Genomic DNA, 15717 nt, shown 5'->3' on the forward strand with positions numbered 1-15717 from the left:
GGGGTCCTGGGATCGAGCCCCGCATCAGGCTTTCTGCTTGGTGGGGAACCTGCTTCCTCCTCTCTCTCTCTGCCTGCCTCTCTGCCTACTTGTGATCTCTGTCAAATAAATAAATAAAATCTTTTAAAAAATAAAATAAAATAGTCAAACTCACAGAAGCAGAGAACAGAATGGGATTGTGAAGGGTTGAGGGAGGGGGAAACAGGGAGTTTACTGGGGAATAAGTTTCAGTTTCACTAGATGAGTAAGTGCTAGAGATCTTCCATACAACATAGTGCCTGTAGTTGTACACAGTACTGTATTGTGCACTTCAAAATTTGTTAAGAGGATACACATCATGTTAAGTGTTCACACGGAAAAAAAAAAGAGGGGAAAAACACAGAGAAATTCTGGGAGGTGCTGTGTGTGTCTGTTACCATGACTGTGGTGACAGCGTCACAAGCGTTTTCACATATTCCGACCCAAAAAGCCATACACATTGAACATGTGCAGCTCTCTGGATATCAAGGATACCTCGGTAAAATTGTTTTAAAAAGGAAAAAATACAGTACTCTATTACTGTTTTATGAGTTAATAAGATGAAAACAGGGCTGCCTTAATGTCCTATGGAAGCCTCGCATGGCTTAGGTTACTCAGAGCCGAGATAAAGACACCACAAATACATGGAATTCAGCCATTCAGCCATTAATCGATTGTGTATCCCTGTGGTAGAACACATCTGGATTGCTCCTCAAAGGAAAAGAGGGAAAAATCCATAATTGGTTCTGTGGGCACTTAGCAAAATGACCCACCCACCATCCCAATATGAGCTTTTTCATCCCGCAGTGAGTCTGAGATCCAATGTTGGTTGAATGTGGCCACAAAGGAGGTTGGAATGATGACTAAAACCCCTAGTAGGACAGATTTGTGCTTAGTCTTCTCTATGTGCTTGTCAGAAATTCACTTTCTGGTGTTTTCTAGCAATGACAGAGTGTCTCTTTGTTTTACACGCACAGGTGACGTACTGACAGCAGCCGTGCCCACCACAGAGCCTGCTATACTTCCTGTGACAACGACTCCAGCAGGTCGGCTGGCATTTCTTCTACAGGGAATAGAGGGAGGGCACCGAGGGCCAAACACTGGGATGTCCCCTTCCCAGACCTGGCACCATGCGGAGTGCTGATCACAGCCTTGGGAGGACTCCTTGCCTGCATAGGAGCAGAGCCAGGAAATGACGTTCATGTTTGAATGTGACCTTCAAGCTGGGTTGGTGTTGGAACCTTGGTCTTTCTAAAGTTGAGATTCGGGGATGTCCCAATTACTAGAGATGCTTCTGTTTGTCCCCACCCACAGGTGATGGATTATTTGCAACCACAGACACGGCAGAGCCTGCAGCTCCACTCTCCACACCTGCACCCCTGGCAGGTAAGTCCTTGGGAAAAACCCGGGAAGGAGCTAATGTTTGTGGAACAATCAAAATGTGATGAAACAGAGAATCGGTGCATTCGGAGAATGGACAGTTCGTTAAGCTCTCACAACAGCCCTCCAGCCTTCTTCTCCCCACTACGGCATCTTTGTTCCACAAAACGAGAAAGGATCACTTTCTAGCTTCACCCACCCACAACGTGATGAAGTCAAGCTTTGGGCACATTAGCAGTCTGACTCCAAACCCACATGATGACTAGCCTTTTGGGTCAGGGGGTAGCATGTCCAAAGCTACCTCTGGACTACTGGGAGGAGAACATTCTTGCAAGTCTCATTGCTGTGGGGGAAGTTCATTAAGACCATAGCCAGGAAACTGGGGATTCAGCTGTGGGTCCTCACTTACTCTGTTGTTTTTAGTACAAAAATCCTAATAGGAAAAACTTTCAAATTCACGTTTTCCAATGTGACAGTTGGGCAAAATGGCAAAATATATCATTTGAGTGTCCCTAGCACTCTGTACTGGAAATGAGCCCCAATCTGTTTCTTCCTTCCTCACCCTGGTGGACCTGCCTGCATATCTATGATTACAAAGGGGAAAAGCCCATTGTGCCATTTTGGCATCTTTAAGATTGGTTCTGCAGTAATACACATCAGCAGTAACTGGATTTTTCCTTCAAGTGTAATCATGCGAGTGTGTTTAAAATAAATGCTATGGCAGAAGTTGGCGGCTGTGTGTGTAGTCATTCTGGTTCCTCCTAAAAGAGCATCACACAGCAGTTACACATGACCTCTGATGTTTCAGACCCTGGCTTGAGCTACTTCTTGACATCCTTGGGGCCCTTAGGCACTTTTGTCTTCAAGGACCCCTTTCTCCATATATATGTATATATATACACACATCTAATAATATTTTATGACTGTGTTGATTATTTAAAAAAGTGGAAAGCAGACTAGATTGTAGTCATCTTTTTATTCTAATTTTAAAAGCGAATAGGACATTTTGGGGGCCTTTTAAAAGTCACATAAGCCCCAGGCAGTGGGCCCACCACATCCGATGGATGAAGCTGTCTGCTGCTCTTGGTTGTTCTGAATAACTAGGGGTCTGAACCCACCACCAGCCCAAGGCTGTTTGGAGAAGAGGGAAGACATGACACTTTTGCCCACCACGAAGCTATTTCAAATTGGATGAGAGGGGATTCTGACTTATTTTACAGCTTCCTGGGGCAGCAGATTTGACTGGTTGTGGTAAGAGCCATTCCAAGTCCACAGACCCAGAGCTGGGCTCTGAAAGCCAGGCTGCCCATTAATAGCAGTGCTTCATAGCAAGGCAGCCTGTTCTTGGGCCAAGTTTGCTCACAGGAGCTTTGTTGAAAAGAGAGGTTCGTCTTTTAGGAAGCAGAGCACACAGTTCCTGGCAGGACCAAGTGAAGAACAGTAGACAATAGTCACACTTCGGTGTTTCCACGCTTTTCCAGAATGAGGTGGAGAGGAGGGTGTCCACAGAGCAAATATTGACACCCCGGGAGAACTGAGACTTTGGGGAAGCTTGACCTACAACCTCTCAGCAGGCTTCCTGGCCTTCTTTTCTGAGCGTAATCTCCTTGTGATTATACTAACGGTGCACATTCCCACCTGCGATTCTACTCGCATGTATAGGCTAACTGATCTCAAAAAAAATATTAGAGTAATATTACTACTTCTGTTATTCACATTATGTTGTATTATATTATATTGTACTGTATTATATTTCTACTCCTATTTTGTAAGGTAGAGGACGTCACACAATGAGACATAGAACTCTTCAACTCTTTGTTTAACTAAGAAATCCAGTGAGGTAGTGGGTTCTGCTTCTTATCTCTTCTGTGTAGGGAACCGAGACATGCTGAAGATCACTGTTGACAACGCAAAAACCCACTAGGGTTTTGCTTTTTTTTTTTTTAGAACATTCTAGAATGTAGAATGTCAATATCATGGCCAGGGCAAAAACAACAACAACAACAAAAAACCAACCATGAGAATAGCAGACCCTTTCCCTCGACATAAATAATTCAGATTATTTCTCCTTTATTAAAAATTTCATCTGTGAAGACAGCTTTATAACGCAAAATAGTATCTATTTTTCTGTATCTAACCGAAAAGAAGGACTTTTTCTTCCTTTTTACCTTGCTGAGATCTTTCTCCCAGGCAGCACTGAGGAGCTGTTAGAATCCCTCTGGTTAGCAGTGAGGGAAAAGAGCAAGTGTGAGTAACTCCGCACTTGCAGTAAGGATCAGAAAACAAAAGAAAGAAAATGTTGATAAAAGGAATGTGAGCATATATATTTTGCATCTACAGAAATAGATCTTCATCTCTAATAAGTTAAAATTTATTATAAAAATTCTGTAGGCTGAGGGGTGCCTGGGAGGCTCAGTGAGTTAATCCTCTGCCTTCAGCTCAGGTCATGATCCTGGGTCCTGGGTTCAAGTCCTGCATCGGGTTCTCTGCTCAGCAGGGAACCTGCCTCCCCCTCTCTCTCTGCCTGCCTCTCTGCCTACTTGTGATCTCTGTCTGTCAAATAAATAAATAAATAAAATCTTTTTAAAAAATCTGTAGGATGAAAAGGTATTACTGCTTAATAAATTCCTACATTACATGTACATGGGCAGTAGCTCCCTCCAAAAAAAAAAAAAAAAAGAGTGTCTTTTGTTTGAGTAAAAGACATTGTCTTCATTCCTTTTGACTCAGTTGTTTTTTGTTTGCTGTCTTGGTATTTCTATTTTTACCTTAGCTACTGAATTATTAGCTCTAAATTAGCCTATACTCAGATGTATAGTAATATAAATTTTAAGATATAATTTGGTACCTTATGTCCTACATATATTTTCATATTTAAATATTTCAAAAATAAAATGCACCTTATTACTAAAGACAAGAACAGGGGGAAAAAAGAGCATTAGTCATTATTTTTTTATCATTATTATGTAATCTTGGTCACCATACAGTACATCATTAGTTTTTGATGCAGTGTTCCATGATTCATTGTTTCCATATAATACCCAGTGCTCATTGCACCAGGTGCCCTCTTTAATACCCGTCGCCAGGCTAACCTATCCCTTCTCCCCTGTACCCTCTGAAGGCCTCAGATTATTTCCCAGAGTCCATAGTCTTTCATGGTTCATTTTTCCCTCTAATTCCCCACCTTTCCGTTTTCCCTTCCTTCCCCTAATGTCCTCCGTGCTATTCCTTTGTTCCACCTACAAGTGAAACCATATGACAATTGCCTTTCTCTGCTTGATTTACTTCACTTAACTTAATCCCCTCTGTTCCATCCATGTTGATGCAAATGGTAGGTATTCATCCTTTCTAATGGCTGAGTAATATTCCATTGTGTACATGGACCACATCTTCTTTATCCATTCATCTGTTGAAGGACATTTCAGCTCCTTTCACAGTTTGTTGATTGTGGCCATTGCTGCTAGGAGCACTGGGGTGCGTATGCCTCTTCTTTTCAGTACATCTGTATCTTTGACGTAAGTACACAGTGGTGCATTGCTGGGTCATAGGGTATTTCTATTTTTAACTTTTTGAGGAATCTCCACACTGTTTTCCAGAGTGGCTGCACCAACTTGCACTCCCACCAACAGTGTAAGAGGGCTCCCCTTTTTCCACATCCTCTCCAACACTTGTTGTTTCTTGCCTTGTTAATTTTTGCCATTCTAACTGGTGTAAGGTGGTATCTCAATGTGGTTTTGATTTGAATTTCCCCGATGGCTAATGACGTTGAACATTTTTTCATGGTCTGTTAGCCACTTGTATGTCTTCTTTGGAGAAGAGTCTGTTCATGTCTTCTGCCCATTTTTTGACTTGATTATTTGTTTTGGAGTGTTGAGTTTGGCAAGTTCTTTATAGATCTTGGATACCAGCCCTTTGTCTGTCATGTCATTTACAAATATCTTCCCCTATTCCATGGATTCCCTCTTAGTTTTGCTAACTATCTCCTTTGCCGTGCAGAAGTCATTATTTCTAAGAAAAATTTTGCTTTAGTTTTGTTATTAGGATATGTTGGTGTTTCCTGAAACGTGTTGTGTGGAGTCTGAATTTTGCAAGACAGTAACACTGACTCAAACCAGGGCTCCGTTTCCAAATCTCAGAAGTTTCTATTGCATTCATGGGATGAGTTCTTGGTTTTGTTGTAGATTTACCTTAGGACATCTAAAGGATTTTATTCTGTGAATAAGCTTGTGGATTCCCAAAAGGGGTTAAGTATCCACAATTTTCCAAAATTATCTGACCAGGGTACAGTTTCATTTTTCAGGAGGCAGCTCTTAAGACTAGTATTTGGCCTAATGTGTTTTAGTGAATGGTTGAGTTCTAAATTATTGAATTCCTCCATGTGCTACCCTGAATTATTCTAAACAAATTTGGGTGAAAAAAAAAATTGCTTTCCAGCAGAGAAATTTGTAAAATTAGGCCTAGTTAATTGTTGCAGTATAACAGGATTCTTTCCCCCCCTTCCTCCCCCCACTTCCTGCCTTCCTTCCTTCCTGCCCCGCTCCTTTATTACTCTCTCCCCCCTTCCCTCCCTCCTTCTTTCCTTTCTTCCTCTCTCCCCTTCCTTCCTTCCTTCCATCCATCCATCCATCATGGTGTTCTGTGCACATGTGCTAAAATTTCACAGTGCTAACAGGCTTACTGTCATGTAGCCTTCCTTCTCCAACTTCACCCACTACCTTGGTTCAATACCTATAAGATATTAATCTGATTCTTTTGAGATTGCTCTCCAGTTTTCGTTTGTTTTTTTTTTCTACGAAGTAAATCTTACTAAGATTTCTTGCATGGACCGTGGAACCAAATGGCCTAATTTCAAATACTGGTTCCCCAGAACTGTGTGATCTTGGGCATGTTTTTCAACTGCTTTGTACCTTAATTCCCTCACCCACATATAATAATAATAGAATAATAGAATATGTTTGTATATAACACATCTATGAGTGTGTCTATATGCATGTATACACACTATTATTTACATACACACATCTACACATGTATATAGATACATAGATGTGGTTTGAGAACTGTGGTGGAGGTTAAAGGAGCTGACGGTGTCAGTCACTTAGTGCTGGACACTAGAAAGTCTATATAAACATTAGCCTTATTATAACTGTCGTCATCATTGTTTGCTTTTTGCTGAAGTGAGAGAACTGGCCTAGAGAAATTTAAACACATCGAGAAATGGCTTTCAGATGTCAACATCTGCACGAGGCCTGGCCTTTCTCCCAGGGTGGTGGCCAGGTCCCAGGTGTGTGTCCCTAGAGAAACAGAAGGTGAGTGCGTGGCACTTCCCTCACCCTGAGGGGGTCAAGAAAGTCACAACTCACCCAGGTTTGAAAGGATGATGCAGAAGGTCCTTCTTGGCACATGGGACTCTCAAGGTCCAGAAGGCCTTGAGGAATGGGAGATACTTTGTAGACATCTTTCAGAAACACAATTGACCACAATCCCCTTCTTCCTCAGCATCTCAGGCCTACATTGGTTGGCACCCTATTGCTCCAAACATCACCCGCAAGGTTTCTCTGGGGTGAGTCTGCTCACTTCTGGTGGGAAGCCACCCCCGCCTACCCCACTACAGCCCAAGTTAATGCCCTGCAAACAACCTCCTGACCCCACCCTGTCTGCTCTCTAGTTTCTACAAAGAATGTGCTGAAACTTTCCATCAGCTCTTATTATCCTTCCGTCTTCTCTGTCCTTGTAGATCACAGCGTTCACATGCCTTTCTCATGCTTGGGGAAGGAGAAGCAAGGAGCTCATTTAATCAAATCATGTTGCAGTTGAAGACCCCACAGGTTTCCCTCCTGTGTGAACTTGCCCTTCCCTTCACTGTGTCTGGAGCGAGCCCCCTTTCCTTATGATCAACCTGCAGAAATCGACTTCATGTTTCAAAGCCATTTCTTTTTTTAAAAGATTTTATTTATTTATTTGACAGAGAGAGATTACAAGTAGGCAGAGAGGCAGGCAGAGAGAGAGAGGAGGAAGCAGGCTCCCTGCTGAGCAGAGAGCCCGATGCGGGACTCGATCCCAGGACCCTGAGATCATGACCTGAGCCGAAGGCAGCGGCTTAACCCACTGAGCCACCCAGGCGCCCTCAAAGCCATTTCTTCATGAACTGATCTCCCAAAATAGATAAGTGTCCATCACCAATAACACTATTAGACTCCTAGAGGTGTTCCTCGTTATTTGTCCTGATAGTGCAATGTGTGTGGCTTCTCCATCCTGTCACTGGTTATAAATCCTGAGGGGTGAACTTTATCCAGTTTTGTATCCTAATAGACCTTAAGTGAACATTCTGTGGCTAAAAGTACAACCATGCTGGTAACAAAGAAATGTCTCTAGAACTGAAAAGAGTGCCCTATAATCTCCAGATTACACCACACTGGGCAACTTCCATAGGAAGGCTCTAGTCAACTGTCCACCAAGGCATGGCTCTCAAAGAGCCCTATCCATGCAACCCTAAGGTCAAGGGTTCCCTGCAGTTCTTTTGCTATAGGTGGGATGAGGGGACATGTATAAGGTTGAGAACCCAGGGCTTCTGGATTTCCCCTTCTAGAAGTCAGATGCTGCTGCCTACTGGGGTCTTCCAGCACTTCCAGGAAGAAGAAAGTCTAGCCTTGATGTTCCAAGACCGTAGAGGTCTCTATCTGCCCAACTCAGAGGAATTATGACATTAGCAGCATAACAGAGCACGATAACAGGATCAAGGCAATATGCTGACACAAAGGCCAATCTCCCAATTTCCCATTGCTCTGTGCCTCCACAGGAGACTGGATGGCCGTGAGGCTGGTGAACGGCACAGGCAAGTGCTCAGGCCGAGTGGAGGTTCTCATCCAGGGCACGTGGGGAACCGTATGTGATGACCTCTGGGACCTGGATGAGGCCACAGTGGTGTGTCGCCAGCTGCAGTGTGGCCGGGCTGTGGCAGCCCCCACAGGGGCCCACTTTGGGGCAGGCTCCGGGAAGATCCTGCTGGACAACGTGCAGTGTGCGGGCGCTGAGAGCCACCTGGGGCAGTGCGTGCACAGGGGTGAGGCTGGGCTCAACTGCGGGCACCTGGAGGATGCCAGCGTTATCTGCGCAGGTAAGGGGTTGGCTGTCAACCCTCATTAGGAAGGCTACTCCTATCCCCTCACTTCTTATTCTTCCACACACACAACATAGCATAGCCCAGAAAAGTCAGTGGATTGAAGCAGGCAACTGGTGTTGTCTACATCCTTTCAAAGTTATACATCAGCCTGACCATCTCCTTGCCTCTTATTGAGTATGGTTCACGATCGCTGATCCAGGCTCAGAAGTGGCTTGATGGTTTGAAAATTTGGGCTGAACTTGAATTCAGCCAAATCAGAGTATCTGGCATAAAAATCCAAATTCTTGCATTTGTGAAAAAAATAAAACAAGTTCAGACTCAAAACAAGAAATTATTTGATTACATCAACTGGCTGGATCTGAGAAAGAGCTGACCCTTTGGTCAAGAAACAGCTTTCTAGTTCACATAGTCCCCATCATTCAAATCCCTTATCTGTTTTATTCTCATGGCCCTTGAAAACTTTGGAGTTTGATTTTGTGACCTCTAGGTGATGGCCAGATTTGTCAGCTGATGTTCCAGGTCCTCCACTTCTAGACCTGGTGACCTTCCCAAATCTATGAGTCCTGCTAGTTGACTCTCTGCCACACAGAATCTTTCCTGATTCCATCCTGCTGGCAGCTGGAGCAAATGTCCCCACAAATGACAAGCTCTACCAGGCTGCACCTGGCCCTTCCTGAGCCTTTCAACACCTAAGAACCCTGGGGCAGAGGGTGGGTACTGCCTTCTGAAGCTCCCCTGAGACACTCAACATTTGCTGCCTGGTCTTGTGTCTCAAATCCCCAGGGAAAATACTGAGACCCTCAAGGGCACAGTCTCTGCCTCTCCCTGCTTCCCACGGCTCCCTCATTCTAGGATAATCCCAATAAACAGTCACTGAATAAGACATGATGACATGGACAATCTCTCTTCACGCTGACAGGTGCTGACTCCACAGCTGCTCTGCCTACAGGTAGAACCTGTGTTACGTTTGGCATCATCTACTAGACCTGGCATGACGTAAGAAAGATCATGAGGTTTAGAGTCAGATCCTGGTTTGATTCTCAGCTTCATTTATTCACTCATCTGTTCATTCAATGGATACTGACTGAGTACCCACTGCATACTACTCTGTGCCAATAAGCACTGGGGCCACAGCAATGATCAAAATCCCCCCCCCCAACCCCAGCTCTCTCCCATCACAGGGCCTGCACCCTAATGGGAGGAACAGACATGATATAGGATCGCTCTCAGTTATGGGACCTCAGCCAAGTTATAGCATCTCTTGATTCCATTTCATCTCATTTTTCTTCACAAGAGTAGGAATAACAGAGAATTGAATGATGGAGAATTAAGTATGACAATGCCCAAAGACACCTAGCACCTGACAAACATTCACATAGTTCCTCCTTTTGGTCTAATGCCGACTAAGAGAGGTTGTGTGATTCCTGAGATTCCTGAGCTGGAGGAATCTGATCCTGGCTGGTCTCTCTCCAGATGAATGACCTGGCCCTCATTCTCCATGCCATTAGAGAGAGATGATGACCAACTGATGACCTCTCTTATGGCAAGCCACATGGGGCAAATCGTCCACGAGTTTTGCTTTTCTGATGGCCATGTGGTGCATGTTCATTTGTCAATGGGCAATAACACTATGTTCTGTCCTAAATGAAGATCTATGAGGTCATTGGCCTTAGAAAGAAGTCTCATGGTTATTCCTGGTGAATCCTGGGAGGAGACAGATGACCCCCTTGAAGCAACTGTATCTTCTCCCAATGTTCTGCCTGTTCCCTGATGACAGTCCTTCCTTTTTACCCACCAATAGCCTATGAGAACCTGCTTCCCACATCATTGGTGATATCAGCAGGTCAACACCCACCTTCTTCTGCACCTCCAGGTAAGGCTGTTTCTTTTTATATTATGTCTTCTGAATAATTTTTTTCATCCGACAATGGATGAGTGAATAAAGATATGTCACTAAGGATATATAATGTCACTGGGGTTATATAGAACAATAAACAGAGTTGACCCTCAAGTAATCTAAGTTCATGGGGGAAGGAGGGAATATCCTGTTACCAAAAAAGTGTGGTGATTGCTCTGATGGGGGAGCACAGGGTGCATAGGTGCATAGGTGCTCAGAAGAGGGTCTCCATCTAGAGCCAAGGGGTCTGGGCAAGACCAGAAGGGTGAAGGGACAATAAAATTATGCCAGGCAAGGAGGAAACTGGACAGACTGCCTTTGGGCTACAGGGTGGGAGACATTAACATGTGTTCCAAATTAGAATATAGGGCTGGCCAATACCATACAGAATTAGTGAGCAGTTTGGTGGTTTGAGATGGTTTTCTGCTGTGATCAGGGATGAGTAATATTTCAGGATATTCGGCCTTGAATTAGGTTTTTTTTTTTTTCTTTTACGAATTAGGCCTAGTCTGAGGTCAGATAAGGTAGGAGTAAAACATTGAACCTCTGAGCCTTTTAATCTAGCTGTATAGTCAAAAGATTCAGGAAGGAGAGAATGGAACCATTATCACTCCCCGGGGCCTGACCATCCCTGGCAGAAGAATGCCCAGCAGGGGCCATAGCTCCTAACCATGGCAATGACCAAAGGTGTTATTGTTGGCTGTGTGAGTTTCAATCACCTGAAATCACATCTTTCTCTTTTGTGTTTTTCATGTTAACATTATTTATTTATCTATCCAAGCTCTTTTCTTTGCATACAATTTTTTATTGAGGTATAAGTGACATATAACATTAATACTAGTTTTAGGACTACAACATAAGGATTCCACATTTGTATATATTGCAAGATAATCCCCACAAAAAGTAATGTATCTAAAAAGGGAGTGTGGAAAATTGCCATTGCTGTGTAAAACCATCCCAAGACACAGTGGCTTAAAATGACCACCATCTGTCACTGCTTGAGGTCCAAAGGTCAGCTGGGTAGTTCTGCCCCTCTGGGATGGGCTTGGCTGGTCTTGGCGGACTCTGCTGGTCTTGTCCATGGATCTGTGTCTAGCTCACAGGTCAGCTGAAGGCTGCCTGACCTAGGATGGACTCCCTTACATGTCTTAATGTTCCATAGCTCTTATCTGAGATGACAGAAGTGATGAGGCCACCTCACTTTGGTGTCCTCAGCTGCTCTGTCCACCATCTTTTAGCATAAGCCCTGAAGTGATTCTCCAAGGAAGCTGAGCAAAATACTACTCCTTTGTCACCCACAGACTAGCTCAAGCTTCCTCACAGGATCCCCTCAGTGTTCCCACGGAATGAACTGAAGCCTGTCATGCCTCCGGAGGCCTCAACTCCACAGGAGTATACATTACTTCTGCCACATTCTGCTGTCACATACCACAGCTGAAAGTCAAAGAGTAGGAAAGTAAACTAACCTCTTGACCGGCAGGGCAACAATGACACACTGTAGAGAGTGAGGATGTCAGGAAGAGAAGCACTGTGGTCATTTTTGTAAACACTCTACCACAGGCAAGCTGTCTGAAACACGAGTGTGGATAAGGAAGACATTACACGCTGCTTAGAGCAGACTTAGCTGGAGAATGGCATGGGAGCTCACATGACCGCGTGAAAAGTGTGGATAGCAAAGTCATGGAAAATAAGAAAAGCTAGGTTAGGTAACAGATAGTCCAGTCATCGAAAGGCAGAGAGAGCAACCATCAGCCCATGACCCACCGTTCTTTCCCAGGAGGCGGGGCCCCCGTGCGGCTGGTAGGTGGCCATGGGAGGTGCGCAGGCCGTGTGGAACTCTTCTACCAGGGAGTCTGGGGGACTGTGTGTGATGACCTCTGGGACCTGCCAGAAGCAAACATCATCTGCAGGCAGCTGGGGTGTGGCTGGGCCGTGTCAGCCCCCGGTGAGGCCCACTTTGGGGAAGGTTCTGGGAAGATCCTCCTTGACAACGTGCACTGCAGGGGAGACGAGCCACGCCTGGAGGAGTGCTCCCACATCGGCTGGTTTTCCCACAACTGTGGGCACGGAGAAGATGCCGGCGTGATCTGTTCAGGTAAACCTCAGCTCCCCTCCCAGGCAGAGCCCAGCCCTGGCTCTTCCTGACAGAACACTTTTCAAAAGGCCAAGTAAATCTAGCTGTTGAAAAGGAACCCGTGCATTATTTGCTCACAGCGGATATTTTAACCCCTCATGTTTACAGATGCTGAATACTCCACCGTGTCACCCCTGGGTAAGGAAGGCAATATTTACATGTGCAGTTTCCCAAAACCTTGGGGAAGAAGTTCTTCTGGAAGTTGGATGTGTCATCCTCCAGGCCCATGGAGTGACTAGGACATGTGGAGTCACCTGACTGTCCAGTGGGAGAACTGGATAGTACCTTAGAAATCATTTGATCCAGCCTCACTTTCAACTTCTCCCCCATTCTGTACACAGGAAGTAGATTCTAAATCTCTGAGACATGTGTATAGCACTTGTTGCCAGCTCTGAGGGTCACAAGGCAATGGCAATGAGATATGGATAGGATACTTCCTACCCAGGGGCAAATGGCAGGTGGGCTGGACCAGGCCAAAGTCAAGGTGACCATTCCCACCCTCTCCCTGCTTCTGCTTTGTTCCTAGTGCCCATAGAGTTCCTTTTGCTACTGGGTTTCCCACAGGGTCTTAATGCGAGCACCCAGAGTTTTCCATGTCAGTACCCTCTCTCCTTCATCAAACCCCCAGGTTCCCTGATGACCTGCCCTCAGCTGGCTCTTGGTCAGAGAGTAAATCATGAATAAATCTGAGTAGAAAAGGTCTGATAAAGCCTCAGGCACATTCCTTCCTGGGTTGTCAACTCTAGCAGGTGGAAATGGATTGGTCACAGGAATGGTCTCCAGTGGGGGTTTCTGGGTCAGGTATCCCTGGTAGGAGATATGCAGGGGGCATAAAGGAGGATCCACAGCATCCTTGGGTGTTGGCCTCCCATCTCTGAGCAACACCAGGTCAAAGGAAAGGGTGAATTGGGGCCTCTTCCTATTCTTACCTCAAAGTCTCATCACTGGAATTGGCTATAGTTGGCAGAATTTCATGTCTTCAGTGTTCTTAAACCCCCATTTTTAAAAATATCTCATTTGTGTGTATAACAAGAGGATGATATATCAAAATCTGGGAAGGATCTAGATCAGTGCTTTTTCCATCCTACACATTAACGTCCCCTGCATGTTCTGGCCTTGCCCCCAGAGAGGACTCAGCCATTCTGGGAGGGGCCCCACACTGTATTTGTTATGAGCTCCTCAGGGGATCATGTGCAGCTAGTGTCAGGACCTCAGTGCCAGCTGACGAGCCACATGTCCTTTCTGTGTTTGACAGATCGCCCACTGGCTGTCATAGCAGGACCAATGACCACAGGTGAGACTTGGTGTCCTTGGCTGCTCTGACCACCATCTTTTAGCTCAAGCCCTGAAGTGGTTCTCCAAGAAAGCTGAGCAAATCACCATTCCCTGTCTGGGTGACCCCTTTGAACCCACGTTCTGAGTGAAGAGTCCAATAATGAAGGCAGATGGCTTTACGGTTCCAGTTCCATTGCTATGTAGTCACAGAAGGTTGTCCAAATAATCAAGTAACACCAGCGTGCTTGGTCTCCAGCATGGACAGTGCCTGTGAAGGGCAGGCACGTGGCTCCTAACAGCAGTGTTGCCCGAGCGCTACCCAAGAGCATCACTGCAAAGGGCTGCCGCCATAACGACCATGTTCTTCTTCTCCACCCTTGTCCCTTCTCTGACAATCTCTTTCTTCCTTGTTTATCCTTTCTTTGCATCTTCCATTTTCCCTCCTCTGTTTTTGCCTATATCTGGGGCTTCCAGAAGCTCCACTAAAATTTTCTTTCTTTTCTTTTTTTTTTACTTTTCTTTTTTAGTTTTTTAAGATTTTTATTTATTTATTAGACAGAGACACAGCGAGAAAGGGAACACAAGCTGGGGGAGTGGGAGAGGGAGAAGCAGGCTTCCCGCTGAGCAGGGAGCCCGATGCGGGCCTCCATCCCAGGACTCTGGAATCATGACCCGAGCCAAAGGCAGATGCTTAATGCCTGAGCCACCCAGGCGCCCCTCTGCTAAACTTTTCTTGACACCACTTGGAGATAAAGGGCTAAAATAATACCGATGCCTGGACAGCCTAGCTGGTCCTTCTATGGAAGAGCCGTAGGTAGATGACCAGAACCAATCGAGTATAGGTCCAATTCTTGCACAGCCAGATAGTCTGATGGAGAAAGCCATTGCTACAGGTGTTACTTTTAATTTTGCACTGAATATTGGACAGATGGATAGACAAGCAGATGGAAAACAAATGGACATGTGGTAAACAGACAGACACAGAATGATGTCAGTGTTGGTGGCGTAGATGACTCAGGGGAAGTCCTCTCCACTCAGTAGTGGATTTTTAATAGTGTAATTTTAATAAATTATAACAGATGGCAGATGGGACACTGACATCTTCATATACATAAAGACACCATGTAGACTCAGCTTCACTAGGGGAAATGAAGCTATTTACTTGTTACTTACTTCTGGTGGCCTGACAAAAGTCAAAGCCAGAGAACCAACCCACAGAACAGAACCCACGAGGGGAGCAATAAGCAGAAGGAAAGATTCTGGCTGATACTGGATAACTGCTCTGCCAAGGCCACAGTCACGTCAGTGATAGATTTCTAAAAACAAGTGAGAGATGTTTCAAGATCTGGACACTCTTATGCCCTAATTTCCTAAGTTTATAAGAGTTTTTAGACTGGTGTATGCCTCTGACATGTCCTAAGACATACCCACAAGGTTATGTCAAAGAGGCCTTTTTGGGGAAAAAAAAAAGTGTGAATTCCAAAAGTAGTGGAAAAGAAAAGGAAAGAAAGTGTGAATGGAAAAGAAAGTGTGAATTCCAAAAGTAGTGGAAAAGAAAAGGAAAGAAAGTGTGAATGGAAAAGAAAGTGTGAATTCCAAAAGTAGTGAACTGAACAATGAAAAAAAAAACAAACCCTGAAATCCTAAAATATTTTTCTTCTTTAGAAAAATCTAGGTGTGGCAGAGTAATTACCAACTCATCTGGAGCGATTAGGAATCCCCCGCAGAACGAAATGCATGACAACATAACCTGTGTGTGGGAAATAAAGGCCAATGCTTCTGATCACATTCTGCTGGCATTTCCATATCTTAAGTAAGTCACGAGTACATGACTGAAGTACACCGTGTAGTTCAAAGGTCTGAGCATTTTCCTGTGCTTGATTCTCACAA

The 15717-nt window shown here is 44.8% G+C and overlaps 1 protein-coding gene across 1 annotated transcript in view; it reads left to right on the plus strand.

Moving 5' to 3' along the window:
• Positions 1 to 15717, plus strand: part of LOC122899300 (deleted in malignant brain tumors 1 protein-like) — a 109497-nt gene that overhangs the window by 37519 nt on the left and 56261 nt on the right. Inside the window, 4 exon segments of the mRNA XM_044236849.1 lie at positions 6898 to 6961; positions 7988 to 8064; positions 8198 to 8515; positions 12136 to 12513. Coding sequence (XP_044092784.1) covers positions 6898 to 6961; positions 7988 to 8064; positions 8198 to 8515; positions 12136 to 12513 — 837 coding nt within the window.

Source organism: Neovison vison, chromosome 2 (assembly GCF_020171115.1).
Source record: "Neovison vison isolate M4711 chromosome 2, ASM_NN_V1, whole genome shotgun sequence".
In the NCBI taxonomy this organism is placed as follows: domain Eukaryota; kingdom Metazoa; phylum Chordata; class Mammalia; order Carnivora; family Mustelidae; genus Neogale; species Neogale vison.